The sequence below is a fragment of the Aotus nancymaae genome, unplaced genomic scaffold (genome assembly GCF_030222135.1).
Source record: "Aotus nancymaae isolate 86718 unplaced genomic scaffold, 86718_ANA_hifiasm-v0.15.2.pri h1tg000077l, whole genome shotgun sequence".
NCBI lineage: Eukaryota > Metazoa > Chordata > Mammalia > Primates > Aotidae > Aotus > Aotus nancymaae.
In genome coordinates this window covers 16605449-16622208 of record NW_026988492.1, presented here as the reverse complement: position 1 = coordinate 16622208, position 16760 = coordinate 16605449, and the positions used below count along the sequence as shown (strand labels likewise).

The 16760-nt window shown below is 41.7% G+C and overlaps 1 protein-coding gene across 3 annotated transcripts in view; it reads left to right on the top strand.

The window, feature by feature from the left end:
• TMEM236 (transmembrane protein 236) overlaps positions 1-16760 on the top strand; it is a 54634-nt gene that overhangs the window by 21831 nt on the left and 16043 nt on the right. For all 3 annotated transcript variants that reach the window (XR_010339487.1, XM_064368392.1, XM_012465448.3), the window contains exon 3: positions 2389-2530. Coding sequence is in view for 2 of the 3 variants with exons in the window: in XM_064368392.1 (XP_064224462.1) it covers positions 2389-2530 (142 nt within the window). In the remaining variant the exon portion in view is untranslated. The remainder of the gene's footprint in view (positions 1-2388; positions 2531-16760) is intronic.

The window sequence follows — 16760 nt, the reverse complement described above, 5'->3', positions numbered from 1 at the left end:
AGATTATGCTAGCCCTTTTTGATTATATGTATTGCAAATATCTTTCCTCTCTGTAATTTGTCTTCATGCTTTTATATATTTTTGATGAAAAGAAATTCTTAACTTAAAAATAGTCCAATTTATCTATTTATTTTCTTTATGGACAGTGCTTCTGGTCCCTTATAGAAGATTTTTTTTATTGTGAATCTGAACTTCAAAGTCTTAAAATCTTTCCCTAAATGTTTTAAGTATATGTATATATGTGTGTATATATAAACACACATATATACATACATATATATACATATATATATGTATGTGTGTGTGTGTGTGTGTATATATATATATATATATTTTTTTTTTTTGAGGTTGAGTGTTGCCCTATCACTCAGGCTGAATGCTGTGGTGTGATCTCTGCTCACTGCAACCTCTGCCTCCTGGGTTCAAGTGATTCTCCCCCTCAGCCCACCAAGTAGCTTGGACCACAGACGTGTGCCACCAAACCTGGCTAATTTTTGTACTTTTAATAGATACTGGGTTCCACCATGTTGGCTAGGTTGGTCTCGAACTCCTGACCTCAAGTGATTCACCTGCCTTGGCCTCCCAAAGTGCTTGGATTGTAGGTGTGCGTCACTGTGCCCCACCTCCTAATTATATTTTGAAGGCTATATTGTTTCTTCATTGTTTTTTAGATTCACGATACATCTGGAACTGATTTTTGTATATGTTGTGCAGCAGTGAGTTAATTTTTTCCCCATATAACATTTAATGGAGCGAGCACCATTTATTGGTCTGTCCTTCCCGCATTTCTCTGCTGTGCCACCTTTGTTATGAATCAAGTGCACGTACACATAATTCCTATGCCAACACCACACTGTCTTAGTTACTGCAGCTTTATACTGGTTCTTTATATCCAGAAGAGTAAATCTTCCTAGCTTGTTCTTTTTCTTCTAGAATCTCCTGCCTTCTGTATTTCCATTTAAATTTTAGTATCAGCCTGTCCTTTTTCACAAAAAGTTAGAATATTGATGGAAGTTGCATTGAATAGTATCATTTAAAAAAAATTCACATATTTGAACTCTTTCGTCTTTGGTATTTAGAAACAATGTATCCATTTGGGGGAGATTTTCTCTATGTACAATCAAATAGTCTATGAATAATTGTATTTTGTTTTTCTTCTTTCCAGTATTTACACTGTTATTTTTATTTTTGAGATGGAGTCTTGCTCTGTGGCCCAGGCTGGAGTGAAATGGCATGATCTCAGCTCACTACAACCTCTGCCTCCTGGTTTTACATGATTCTCCTGCCTCAGCATCCTAAATAGCTGGGATTACTGGCATGTGTCACCATGACTGGGTTTTTTTTTAGTTTTTTTTTTTTGAGACAGAGTTTCACCATGTTGGCCAGGCTGGTCTCAAACTCCTGACCTCAGGTGATCCACCAACCTTGGCTTCCCAGAGTGCTGGGATTACAGGTGTGAGCCACCACGCCCAGCCTACACTGTTAATTTCTTTCTCTGGCCCAGTACCCTGGCTAAGACCTCCAGGACGATGCTTAATAGAAATGGTCACGGTGGCATCTTTGTTTCATTCCTGATTTCAGAGGGAAAACTTTCAATATTTCATCATTACTACAGTGAGTGCTTGCCATAGTTTTTTGTTATTGTTGTTTTTGTTTCTGTTTTTTGGTGGGGCAGGGTCTTGCTCTGTCACCCAAGCTAGAGTACAGTGTCACAATCATGACTCATTGCAGCCTCGAGCTCCTGGGCTCAAGTGATCCTCCCACCTCAGCCTCCCGAGTAGCTGGAACCAAAGGTGTGAGCCACCACACTCGGCTAATTTTTGAATTTTTCATAGACATGAGTTCTGGTGTTGTTTCCCAGGTTGGTGTCGAGCTCCTGGGCTCAAGTAATCCTCCCACCTTGGCCTCCAAAAGTGTTGGGATCATAGGTGTGAGCCACTGCACCTGGCCTTGCCATAGCTTTCTGTAAATACTTTAAGCAGATGAAGGAAGTGTTCCGAAGTCTAGCTGGAATTATCTGAGTTCTGCCTTCTTGGAAGACTCTAAATGTTAATATTTGTCCCCCTAGCTCTTTGAGGCTGGATTCTTAGAAAGTTCTGCTCAGCAGTGGAGTTGGAAGGAGTTACCCCTTCAATATTACACCGAGTCCACTACTATATTTCTGCATGCATTTACCGAAGTCTGTCTTTAACTGAAAATATGCTTCCATTGATATGGTTCCTTATGATAGCTTTAGAAATGGTTCGAACCCTTGTGGAGTTTAAAACCTGACAAGCTCAAAACCTTCTAGTTTTTGAGTAAGTGTAATTATAATTAATTTAGTGCTGCATTCAGACTGTTGAATGCATTTTGAATTAAATTATAATTTAATGCTTTTTCTCTAAACAGGTTCAAAAGAGCGTTAATGGGTCCGCCGATGTCTTACCTGATATGTTACCTGACCTGCCGGTATCTCTGGTTCTGTCATCCCTGATCATGGTTGATATTATTGAAAAACTCAGGATATATCCTCTTAGAGGGTATCAAAAGAGTAAGTGTTCTTTTAAATATAAATATTTTTTTAAAAGTTTGATATATCCTTTACCTTTCTGCCACTCTGTTATCTGACAACAGGTTTAATGATACCTTTTCTTAGGGCTAATGTTACTGATAAAGATTGCAAATGAAGATATCTAAATATAATTATTTTTAAACCTACCTTGATAGCTAGATGGCTGTTTTTGTTTCGTATATGCATTTGATAGTACTGATAAATTAAAAATTATCAAATAGTTAATACCAAAACCTTAATGTGTATTCCAGCAGGAAAGTATCCTAATAAATTATTATAGATCTATATTTTTCTAGGAAGTCTCTTAAACCTTATGTTTAAATGCATTAATGAAAAGCTTAGTTTTGAGACTTTTACTGCAGGAATTAATATGACTGCCATAGTTGTGTCCTAGATAATCAAGTGTTTTAAATTATGAATTATAAAAATATGCCAAAGATCATATTAATAAAACCAAGATGTGGCTGGGTGTGGTGGCTCAGGTCTGTCATCCCAGCACTTTTGGAGTCCAGGATGGGAAGATAGCATGAGTTCAGGAGTTTGAGACCAGTCTGAGCAACATAGCAAGACACCATCCCTATAAACAGTAAAATTTAAAGAAAACCTGACAAGATATGCCACATTTCCTCCAAAGTGATGCCTTGAAACTAAATACAGGTTGGCCCTTACAAAAGCGTATTTTGTTAATGGAATGTTTTATTTATTTAGTCATATATAAATTACACCAACTTCCATTAAATTTCATGTGGTAGTATCTGTGTTTATTTGGCAATATTGGTATGCTAGTTACTGTGTGGCTAAGATATTGTCATGTGCATTTGAAATGGTTAAGGTTTGTCAGATTGTTTTCTGATGGGGTGAATGGAGTCAACTAAGTGAGCCTCAGGAAACAGCTTCAGAGTGATGAGGGTCACCACAGGTGCCCGTCAATCATTTGTGGGTCAGGTACCGGTGCCTTCCAGTCACTCTTGCCAGCTCAGAAGGAAAGGAAAACTGAGTTGGAGGTCACTTGGAAATTGGAAAATCTAAACCTGTCACTTTGTACTTCATCCTTGGGTGGAAGATGACAGTCTCTTATGTCTAACATAACACAGGTGACATGTAGGTAGATAAGATGGCAGCCAGGGCCATCTATTGAGCGGAAGGCACACCCAGGTCACATCTGCCCTCCAGAGTCAAGTGGATTTGTCTTAACTCAGGAGAGCTGGGAATCTCCAAATTCTTTGCTACATCTCTAGATTCCTTAAAAATGCAAACATATGGCTGGGCACGGTGGCTCATGCCTGTAATCCCAGCACTTTGGGAGGCTGAGGCAGGTGGATCATGAGGTCAGGAGTTCAAGACCAGCCTGCCCAACATGGTGAAACCCTGTCTCTACTCAAAGTACAAAAATTAGCCAGGCGTGGTAGCAGGTGCCTGTAATCCCAGCTACTGAGGAGGCTGAGGCAGGGAATTCCTTGAACCCAGGAGGCAGAGGTTGCAGTCAGCCGAGATCTCCCACTGCACTCCAGCCTGGGTGACGGAACAAGACTGTCTTAAAAAAAAAATGCGAATCTATTTTTAAACTTGATTTTTTTCTATTTGAGCTGAGGTCTTGCCATGTTACCTAGGCTGATCTAGAGCTCCTGAGCTCAGGAGATCCTCCTGCATCAGCCTCCTGAGTAGCTGGGATTATAGATATGCACGGCTGCACCCAGCTTTAAATTGGATGGTTCCTGATGACTGTGTATTTTCCATATTAATATAAATTTCCTGTCTAAGTTAAAAAGTCTTCTTTAAAAAGAAAGACACATGTATCTTCTTGGGAATAAGTTAATGGCATTTTATTTTTGTTAGTGATGAGTTGGATTTTTTTTTTTTTTTTTTTTTTGAGACGGAGTCTTGCTCTGTCACCCAGGTTGGAATGTGGTGGCATGACCTCTGCTCACTGCAACCTCCGCTCCCGGGTTCAAGCAATTCTCCTGTCTCAGCCTCCTGAGTAGCAGGGATTGCAGGCATGCACCACCGTGCCTGGTTAATTTTTGTATTTTTAGCAGAGATGGGGTTTCATTGTGTTGGCCAGGATGGTCTCGAACTCCTGACCTTAGGTGATCCACCTGCCTTGGCCTCCCAAAGTGCTGGGATTATAGGTGTGAGCCACCATGCCCGGCTGTGAGTTGGATTTTTAAAGGGGAATATTACTTATATCCATAATTTTAGTAATACACAGGACTGAAATAAGACGTCTAAAGAAAAAGTAGATCTGGAGGAGAAGACTCTAGAACATTTTGTACAACTGCTTCTCACTTGAAGAGCTTCCTTCTTGAGCTGTTCTCTGCCCAAATTTAGGAAAATTAGTGTCTGATTTGATAGTTCCACCATGTAATAAATTCACACTTAAAAAATCTAGCAGTCATTTGAAATGCCTTTGTAAATATGAATGATACATGCATTTAATTTTTATGCAAACCTTGAACACAAATGGGCTCCTTCACTCATTTTAACAGAAAATTAATGATATAAATTATGTAAATTTTGAATCCATGAGATTTTCTCATTTATTCCTTGGAGCATGAATTAATATATAACTACATTAACATGTAACCCTTAAACACAGAAATCTGAACCTAAGCAAGTGTGCCGTAAATATGGCTTCACTACAGGTGGTACTTGCAAATAAAAGAAGTTGAGTGGAGGCAGGTGACGAACAACATCTAGAATAATTTGGCTCTCTTTAGGAAATGTGGAAAAAGTGAATATGTTCTGTGCTCTATCCACGTACTTTGAAATGCATACATGTCTGTTAGCTAGCAGCAGTTTGGACGTTATGCTAGATGAAACTAACGTCATCTACAATGCTTGGATTTATGAACACTCCTACAGCTTCCTAACCATCTTCATTCCAAGCTACAAAACTTTTATCTTTGTGTAGCTTTTCCTTTTCCAAAATTTTTAAATAAAAGTTATTCTGCAGTTGAAATATGCTTATGCTTAAAGCAGCCTTCCCTGGACCAAGGAATCCTTTCTATAACTTCCTGTTATTAGTGGAAATTCCTCAGTATCACGTAATGACCATGCAACAGCTTCTAAGTGCATCGTTTCCTGGAAGTTAAGCCTCACATGGGAGTATTTTTCTGACGTGTGGATCTCTGCAGCACGGCAGTCTCACAGATGTACGTGGTACCTAGGAATGGCAATCCCTAGTCACGTGAGCAAACAACAAGAAAACAAAGGATACCCTGTGGGTGCAAAGGAGCGCACCTTACCATTTCCATCTGAATTTTGCTAACTGAATCTCAGCCTATTAATAATAGACCTCCATCTCCTCTTCTTCACCCATCTCGTTTCTGCTTCCATTTAATTAATTAATTGATCGATTTATTTTTTTTTTTGAGATGGATTCTCGCTCTGCCCAGGCTGGAGTGCAGTGGTATGATCTTGGCTCACTACAGTCTTTGCCTCCTGAGCTCAAGTGATCCTCCTGCCTCAGCCTCCCGAGTAGCTGGGATAACAGGAGGGCACCACCATGCCTGGCTAATTTTTGTAGTTTTAGTAGAGATGGGGTTTTGCCATGTTGGCCAGGCTGTTCTCGAATTTCTGACCTCAAGAGATCCGCCTGCCTCAGCCTCCCAAAGTGCTAGGTTTACAGGCATGAGCTACCATACCCAGACGCTGCTCCCATTTTAAACCAGACCCGCGATGGGCCTCCTGTGCCCTTATTTGTTGGTCCAGACCGCTAACTACCCGGCTGCATCTGCTTTGTGCTCAGCTTCTCACTCTCATGTGCGAACTCCTCAGCATGCTAATTTCTACCACTCCTGCTTGGGTCTAATCTAAATGCTGCGGGTGCTGCTGCTGCTTATGTCTAAGATATTGGTGGATGTGTCACAGGTGCTTTAGATTGACTTCTTTCCTCTGTTAGTTGGAATATTGGCTTCCTGCCACTGAGTTGTAGTTTTCTATAGAGGTGTCAAACAGAGTACTGGAATAGCTGTTTTTGCTTGGAAACAGCAGACTTTTAGCCCTTAGAGTGTATATGTACCCACAGATTCACTGGGCTTCAGTGATTTCAAGTAATGGCCATTCTACTTCCCTGGAAGCCACCATTTCCCCTCCCACCTGTAGACCTTGAGGCTGAATGTGGCAAGAGCCAGACTCCTTCTTTGAGGCAGCTTTTCTCCATGGGGGTCTCATAGGTCCTCAAATCAGGCTTAGCTCTATTGCCTGAACCTCAATCCTGGCCACCATTAGAGTCCTCTCCCTGTCACCACCTAGACTCCTTAACCCCCATCAAAACCAGTGGGTGGGTGCAAAAAGACCCATGAAAGTGTCCATGGATAGGGAGGGAGTTTTCAGTCCTACGTTCAAGACTCGAATAGGACTTGTAGCTCAGTCCAGACACCCGGTTACAGATGAAGGAAAACTTCATTTTATCTAAGGTGTTGCAGGGAAGAAAAGACTAAAGGGAAGATCTTGGATTTGCAGGATTTTGTAGGTAGACATGATAAAGAAAGCTTTCTACATAGAAGAAAGTTTGGGCCTTTAGAACTCAGGTGTGTATGTAGCAAATGGGCACGTTTGGGAAGTCAAAATGAAGCAGCGTGGTCGTCTGGGCTAAATACCTGAGGTCCAGCATCTCGTGCCAAGAAGATTAAGGTCGTGGACACATACAAGGAGTGAGTTTAGGAGTGGAGGTTTAATAGACCAAATAAAAAGAAAGGATAACAGCTCTCACTCTTTTGAGAGAGAGAGGCTCCCAAACAGGAATTCTGACCCGTGGCAGAGTGCACTGGATTTTATAGACAGTCTTGAGGAGGTGGTATCTAATTTACATAGGGCCCACTGATTGGTTGGACCAGTTGTGATATTGACATAGCACTTGGGGGAAGGCTGGCCACCCCACCCTAATCTTATTATGCAAATGGGCTTTCCACTTGGCCAGTGCTATGTTCTCTGCTCCTCACTGTACACGTGGCTGGCAAAGAGAAGTGAAGATGGAGCTGCCATGTTGTCCATTCCTAGTCCTAGGTAGCTTTTTCCAATTGGCACACCTGCCAGCATTCAACCGTGTAAGCTTTCAGCTTGCTTGTCTATGTCTGCAGCTCGATTTTACAGGCTGCTCTTTGTTAGAAAAGAAAATGATTTGGGGCTGCTTTTCATCCCATACCCTCACTATCTGCCTAAGTAATTTTTCTTAACCCTTATGTCAAAAATAAACTTGGCTGGATTTCATACCTTGAATCAACAAACCTGGTGCTGGGATGCAAGTTGCCTTCTTAAAACCAACTACTGTTGATTAAACATAAGGCCTAACACCATAAAAACACTAGAAGGAAACCTAGGCAAAACCATTCAGGACATAGGCGTAGGCAAGGAATTTATGACCAAAACACCAAAAGCATTGGCAACAAAAGCCAAAATAGACAAAAGGGACCTAATCAAACTCCACAGCTTCTGCACGGCAAAAGAAACAGTCAATAGAGTGAATCGGCAACCAACAGAATGGGAAAAAATTTTTGCAGCCTACCCATCTGACAAAGGGCTGATATCCAGAATTTACAACGAGCTAAAAAAGATTTACAAGAAAAAAACAAACAAGCCCATTCAAAAATGGGCGAAGGATATGAACAGATACTTTTCAAAAGAAGACATACAAGAGGCCAACAAACATATGAAAAAATGCTCATCATCACTGGTCATTAGAGAAATGCAAATCAAAACTACATTGAGATACCATCTCACGCCAGTTAGAATGGCGATCATTAAAAAATCTGGAGAAAATAGATGCTGGAGAGGATGTGGAGAAATAGGAACACTTTTACACTGTTGGTGGGAGTGTAAATTAGTTCAACCACTGTGGAAAACAGTGTGGCAATTCCTCAAGGACCTAGAAATAGAAATTCCATTTGACCCAGCAATCCCATTACTGGGCATATATCCAAAGGATTATAAATCGTTCTACTATAAGGACACATGCACACGAATGTTCATTGCAGCACAGTTTACAATAGCAAAGACCTGGAACCAACCCAAATGCCCATCGATGATAGACTGGACAGGAAAAATGTGGCACATATACACCATGGAATATTATGCAGCCATTAAAAATGAGGAGTTCGCGTCCTTTGTAGGGACATGGATGAACCTGGAAACCATCATTCTCAGCAAACTGACACAAGAACACAAAACCAAACACCACATGTTCTCACTCATAGGAGGGTGTTGAACAAGGAGAACACATGGACACAGGGAGGGGAGCACTATACACGGGGGTCTGTTGGGGGGGAGGGGGGACAGCGGGGGGGTGGGGAGTTGGGGAGGGATAGCATGGGGAGAAATGCCAGATATGGGTGAGGGGGAGGGAGGCAGCAAATCACACTGCCATGAATGCACCTATGCAACAACTTTGCATGTTTTTCACATGTACCCCAAAACCTAAAATGCAATAAAAAAAAATAATAAATAAATAAAAAAAATAAATAAATTGTCATTTAAGAAACCTACAATGATACTTCAAGAGCGACTGTGAAAATCTGCATGCGGTTGGGTGCAGTGGCTCACTCCTGTAATCCTAGCACTTTAGGAGGCTGAGGCGGGTAGATCACCTGAGGTCAGGAGTTTGAGACCAGCCTAGCCAACATGGTGAAACCCCGTCTCTACTAAAAATACAAAAATTAGCTGGGCATGGTGGTGCACGCCTGTAGTCCCAGCTACTCAGGAGGCTGAGGCAGGAGAATTGCTTGAACCCAGGAGGCGGAGGTTGCGGTGAGGCGGAGGTTGCGGTGAGCCGAGATCGTGCCATTGCACTCCAGCCTGGGTAACAAGAGTGAAACTCCATCTCAAAAAAAAAAAAAAAAAATACAAAAATTCGCTGGCCATGGTGGTGGGTGCCTGTAGTGCCAGCTTCTGTGGGTGGGCAGGGGGGTGGGGGGAGGCTGAGGCAGAAGAATCGCTTGAACTCAGAGGAGGAGTTTGCAGTGAGCCAAGGTGGCACCACTGTACTCTAACCTGGGCAACAGAGTGAGACTCCATCTCAAACAAAAAAAAAAAAAGAAAAGAAAATGTGTGTGTGTGTGTGTGTGTGTGTGTGTGTGTGTTGGGGAGAAGAGTGAGCTGAATTGGAGGTCTGTAAATGCCTTGAGTCTTGCTTCATCATGATCAACAAAATTTTTGTGTTTAAGAATTGATGTTTTATATGAAATTCCATTTGGGGGAAAAACAGGTTTGTCTGCTAAATGTTTACAAATCATTAATCTTGGGCTTCATTTGGCATTGTAACTGTACCTGTTTCTAGGGCCCTCCCATTTCTATGGAGAGATAGATAGGTTGCCTCCTCTCTCTCCAGGCCTTGCTGCCTGGGAGTCATGACTTTGCACCCCCTAGAGGCAAAGCGAGCCCTTTTCTAAGGTCCCGTGACTGCTGCTGCCACTCTGGGCAATTTCAGCTTTGTAGGCAGAGTGACCCATCTTGGTGGGGTACACACTGGCTGGAGGCTCAACACCTTTGAAAAACAGATAACCCTTTTAACATGCCATATTAAGTTTTTTCTTTCTAATGTTTTGTTTTTCCAAAGGAACACACTCTCATTTTTAAAAGTTATAAAGCGGAGATAAACAAAAAAGAAAACATAAACCAACCATAATCCTACAAACCAGGAATTTATAACTGGATAGCATCTTGATGTACATTCATCCTTAAGAAAACCTATTCTGTAACTCTTTCTCCTAGCGTATGGTGGACGTCATTCTCATTATTACATCTTTTTGTTTTGTTTTGAGAGAATCTCGCTCTGTTGCCTAGGCTGGAGTGCAGTGGCACCATCTCTGCTCACTGCAACCTCTGCCTCCTGAGCTTAAGTGATTCTTATGCCTCAGCCTCCTGCATAGCTGGGACTACAGCCATGTACCACCATGTCTGGCTAATTTTTGTATTTTCAGTAGAGACGGAGTTTCACCATGTTGGCCGGGCTGGTTTCGAACTCCTGACCTCACATGATCCACTCGCCTCGGCCTCCCAAAGTGCTGGGATTACAGATGTGAGCCACCGCGCCCAGCCTCATTATTACATATTCTACTGTGCAGAAGGTGTTATTGGTCGAATTATATTACATTATGTTAATGAACCATGATAATATATCTAGCAGATTCCCAGTTGTTGAACAACTAGACTTGTTTTTAACCATGATAAACCCTGTTGTGATGAGTCTCGTTCGGAAGTAAAAGGGTTGAGAAGGGCATGGATATGGATAGAAAGAGTAAGGTAATGTGCTTTTGAGTTGGGCAGGGCAGACGAGTCACGGTTAAAGCACGTGTCCATGCGTAGTGCAGGTGGGTTGTGTTTAAAGGGCCCTGTGCTGTGAGCGGGAGTCAGAAACATCTCAGTGAGGTGACTGGTGAAACAGAAGCCGGGGATGGAGGGAGTTAAGTGCCACTGGATGGGAGCCGAATGATATCAGGATGATGACTGCAGAGTGTCCTCAGAAGACCTGGAGCATCTGCTCATGCCCAGACTCCTCAGCAAGAACGCTGCCAGAAGAAAGTGACTACCAGGGACTGGCTACACATGCTGGGAATACAGAGGGGCCCATCAAGGGATCATATGCACCGTGCAGTGTGGCAAGAGGGGTTTGGCTGCATTAGAGGGAGCCGAATGGTCAGAGACGACTGGCTAGAGGTGAGGTCAGCAGGCTATTTGGGTGGAAAACCTCAGTGCTCTGCAAATGAGGCAGTTTCCACTATCACATCAGTGAGAGGTGCCGGGTATGATGTTGGCAGGGTAAGGTTTTCAAATAAATCTGCTCCCAGTGGCCTTTGTCCAACACCTTCTGTGTGGTCTTTTAACACCAGAAACTTGAGTCAGTGCCTTCGGGCACCTCAGCAGCACAGATGATTATTTCCTTAGGTCAAATGCTAAGATGCAGAACTTCTGGCTCAAAGTCCATGCAAGAGTTTAAGGTTTTTGATATGTGTAGTTAAATTGCTCCCTCTAAAGAACTTACCCTCTAAACAGCAATGCAAGGAAATACCTGCTTCTCCTTAACCTTACAAACTTGAAACACTGGAAATTTATTCCATTTCCTCTCTTCCAAAACAGTATCATAGGCAAAATAGTACCTTACCGCCTTTGTAATTTGCTTTTTGAAGAGTAGTTGTGTTTGTCATCTCTTATAGGTTTATTGGCTATTTGTATTTTTTAAAAACTCTATATTTAGGTCCTTGACCTGCTTTTCTGTTGGTGTGCCCATTCTGCTTCCTTTCTTTTTTCTACTAATTCATGCATTCTATAAATAGTAAGGATCTTAGGTTTTGCCTCTCATAGGTGTAACGTATGTTTCAGGGTTCTCATTTCCCTTTTATTTTTACTATGGGGTTTTTAATATGTAGAATTTTAAATTTTGACATCATCCAAGCTATCAGTATTTCTGTAGGGTGTAGTTATGCTTAAAAAGTCTTTTTTCACTGCAGGTGAAAATGATTTACCAATTATTTTCCCAAAGCTGTGTACATTTAAATGTTTAATGAAGAAAAGTTGAATTCTCTATAGGGTGCAAACTGGTTAATTTATAAATAACCAATAAATTTGACATGATCATCAACATGTTTATTTACCTGAGCTGGCAGAGTTTTCAGACTTCTGGCTCTCTTCTGTTTCCTCTGCTGTTTCCAGCATATAAAAGGTACTTAATAGAGTGCTTTAAAAATATCAGTGCCAAGAACAGCTTCCCCAGATGAGCTGAATCTGGATCTCTGGGGATGGGATTAAGCATATTTAGATTTTAAAAAAGGAAATCTCATTGAGTGACCCTGCTTTACATCTCTAATCACGAGCAGAGCTTCTGACCCTTGGCTGTACATTAAAATCAACTAAGGAAGTTTTTGACGCCCAAGGTGCACCCTGGTTAATGAAATCGTAATTTTTTGGAACAAGGCCCAGGCACTACTAATTTTTAAAACTCCCCAGGTGATTTACAATTGTGAAAATAAAAGAGTGGATAGGGAGAAAGCAAGCAAGGGCAATTTACACCCCAATTTCTTCATGAAATAGGAAGCAAATTTTCTGCTGAAAATAGTGGAGATGGATGGAGGGAAGAGGGCCCAAGAGAATGAGGAAGCTCTGGGGTAACTGCTGTGGGGATGGAGACGAAGCAGGGTAGGGACCGGGAGATGGATGGGTGAGCAATGTGGAGTGTGCACAGAAAATGGTACCAGGAATTTGCTCTGTAGCCGATCCAGATTATGTGATTTTTTTCCTCACTGAGGCTCAGAAATCTGGGGCTTCCATGTCAAAAAGAAAGAAATGTTAGGACTGACCCAGGTTTGGGAGTTTGCAGAGCAGGAAGAAAGAAGGAAAAGGAACTGTTTCTCTCTGAGTTATTTCTTCTTGGTATTGACTTACCAAGATATAATTTCTGAAAATGAACGCCAATGATAATTTTTATTGAACGTCTAAACTATTGCCAGCGAATCGGGGGCCACCTGTTATCACAAATACAGAGACTCTTAGCCGTGGGTTTTCACTAGAGATCATCGAAGTGTCTTCACAATACATGTCGTGAGCTCTACCCACCCATCAACAGGGTGGAAGACACAACTTGGTATCTGTAATTTTTTAAAGCTCTGTCGATTCTGATGTCCACTCTGAGAACCCTTTACTACAAGAAGTACTAGGAGCTATAATAAATATCAAGTTAAAAGCAGAGAGGCCAATCCAAGTACAGGCCAATCCAAATTCGTAAAGGAACTGGCTTTCCTAATTTCCTTGAAATGTAACTCATGACATTTAACCCAAATAGCATGTAGGAGATGTCATAGAGCTTAAAAGGAAGAAGGATGCAGCTTTTTTTTCTTTCTGAATAAAATGAATGGCATTTTGAGTTCCTCTTTTGTTCTTTTTAAGAAATAGCTTATCATACAAGATGAGCCCAGAGTGTGAGCTGGGTGTCCATAATGTGTTGTTTTGCAATGTGTTTTGGGGTGAGTATGAGGAACACTGTGTCCGGGGCCAAAAAGGGGGGTATTTCCTTTCCTACCCTCCCTTTGCTATTTAGAAGAAGGAAGTTTCAGGAAAGTGTGTTAGTTCTAGGATTTTTTTCCTCTTCTCAAGAAATAAGTGGCCATCTACTAGACTGGGGGTAAGAGAAGGGTAGAATTTCTGATTTATATCTTCTAATAAAGTGTCAGCTGTCTGGATTAGACCCATGAGATTGAGCCAAAAACTATCCTGGAGTGAGCCGGATGCCAACAGACAGAATGTCAGGTGCTATCAAAATTTCATTGAAGGCGCCCTTTGATTTTGACAGCTTTATATGATTTTAACAATTTGACATTAAATTGTTTTTTTTCCCTAAGTGGGCAAAAGAATTGTGAGTAATTTTAGTATATAAAATGAGACACTTGCAATTCACAGAATACTTTGGAAATAAATATGTCGGGAGACTCATAGAAATAAGGAAATAAAAGAATTCAGCATGTGTTACTTTATAAATACCAAGTCTTGTGTTCCTTATAATTATGAACCAAGAAAAGTTTATGGCCCCACTTTGAAATTAAAGGCGTAGGTCACTGATTTTTAATATTTACATTTTCCTGTCTCAGGTCAAAGAGAGCTGATCACCTACATAATATGTAGATGTTATTTTTCTCCTCTGTTTCTTGAGACAATGCCTCATTCTGTTGTCAGGCTGGAGGGCAGTGGAGCAATCACAGTGCACTGTAGCCTCGACCTCCTGGGCTCAAGTTATCCTCCTGCCTTGGTCTCCCAAAGTGCTGGGATTACAAGCATGAGCCACTGGCTCAGCTGATGTCCTTGATCATTTGTTGTTGATATTGTGTGTATACTAATAGTAAGATCCTGTCTAGAAGAACAGCACTTTTCTCATGCTCTGCTTCCATTTGCTATTTTGGGACCCTAAGTCCTTCTATTTCTGGATGTACATAAGTGGGAAGGTGGGTGGATTGGAGCATTCTCTGGGCTTCGTTCTGTGAGATCACAGACAAAATCTTGGAATCACACGTCTGCCCTGATATGGTGTGGCTGTGTCACCACCCAAATCTCAACTTGAATTGTATCTCCCAGAATCCCCACGTGCTGTGGGAGGGACCCAGGGGGTGGTAATTGAATCACGGGGGCCAGTTTTTCCCAAGCTATTCTCATGATATTGAATAAGTCTCTTGAGATCTGATGGGTTTATCAGGTGTTTCCGCCTTTGCATCTTCCTCATTCTCTTTGCCACCGCCATGTAAGAAGTGCGTGCCTTTTGCCCTCCACCATGATAGTGAGACCTCCCAGCCACGTAAGTCCAATTAAACCTCCTTTTCTTCCCAGTCTTGGGTATGTCTTTATCAGCAGTGTAAAAATGGACTAATACATGCCCTTTTTGCCCCCTGCGTGGTGACGCCTGATGCTACTGGTGCCTGGGTGGTCTCTGGGATGCTTTGAAACACTGCTGCTGCTGTTGGTGCCAACTGTCTGCCCAAGCACTGTGGACTGTGCCATGCCAGACTATGCTGGCACCCTCTATGGGGCCCGATGTCACAGTACATCCTCTGACTGTTCAGCTACACAGTTCCCCAGCCTGTGCTGCCAGGTGCTCCTGATGCCTGCCAGGGCGTGTTAATGGAATCGTCCTCATGGCCTTGCTTAAGGGGCTCCCTCCAGGACTGGGCCAGAGGGGCATCTGAGTGGTGGACTCTGTGTAGGACCCCGCATTTGTACCCATTGACTCTGGTTCCCCCAGAGTCAATGACTGGGGCAAACTTTCATGCTTTGGCTTCCTTGCCTTAGTGCAGGTTTTTCCCTTGGGATGCTCATTGCTTACTCTGCTTAGATTCCAGAAAAGAAATTCCTCCTACATTTTTTTTTTTGAGGCAAAGTTTCGCTCTTGTTGTCCAGTCTGGAGTGCAATGGCACAATCTTAGCTCACCACAACCTCTGCCTCTTGGGTTCAAGCAATTCTCCTGCCTCAGCCTCCAGAGTAGCTGAGATTACAGGCATGTGCCACCATGCTCGGCTAATTTTTTATTTTTAGTAGAGACCAGTTTTCTCCATGTTAGTCAGGCTGGTCTCAAACTTCCGATCTCAGGTGATCCACCCACCTCAGCCTCCGAAAGTGCTGGGATTACAGGCGTGAGCCACCGTACCTGGCCCCTCACACCTTTTATTCAGCGAATCTTTATGGTGGATCTGTTCCATACCAATACCAGGCACTCCACTGGTGCTAGGGATACAAAGCTGAGCAGAAACAGAGGCTGCCTTCTGGGGAGCTCCTGGTCTAGGGGTCCCGGGAATCTTAAACTACACTAGTAAATATGCATAATTCAAGCTCATGAAGGTGATCCAGAATGCAATGCTTTAGGTTCAATCCATTACGCATCAGGTTCTGTCATCCAGCTCCCGCTGGCATTGCTAGCTCATGTCTGTATCCAAGCACTCAAAACTCCTAACTATTTGGAATAAAGGAGGAAATACAGGTAGAGGCCTTTCAGAACATTTCAAAGATTAGGATTATTTCTCTTTGGCAATGAGAAAACAATATGCATCTTGACATTCTACCTTACTATATATATTTTCTTTAAACATATTCAACAGTATAATATATATATGTATATATATATATATATATATATATATATTATAAATGTTTCAGGGACACTGATAAGAATAGTGGAATATGAAGAATTCAGCATTTATTTACATATTACATATTTTGAATCAAATATATCTAGAAATATATATCATTATAAGTGACATGCATAAATAATGTAAGTACTTTTATATAAAATATATATTATAAATTAAATATCATTTTATAGTCTAACCATCTACCTCTTGGGGAGAAGGATGACAATATGAACGAAAAGCTGAGGATCAGAAATTTTAGATTGCAACATTTTCTCAATCTTTAGAAATGGAATATTTTTAAATTGATAATATTAAGATTTTAGTAATACTTGTCCAGTGTTAGATAAGTCTATAAAGCAGTGGAAGAGGGGAAAATGATCTCTAAACCATCTAGTGGGCCGGGCATGGTGGCTCACACCTGTAATCCCAACACTTTGGGAGGTTGAGGTGGGAAGGTTGCTTCAGCCCAGGAGTTAGAGACCAACCTGAGTAACATAGTGAGACCCCCATCTCTAAAAAACAAAAAAAAAAAGTTAAAAAAATTTAAACCATCTAGTTTTCTAGTTGTGTCCTCTGACAAAAGAATTCTCTGAACATTTCACATTGTATA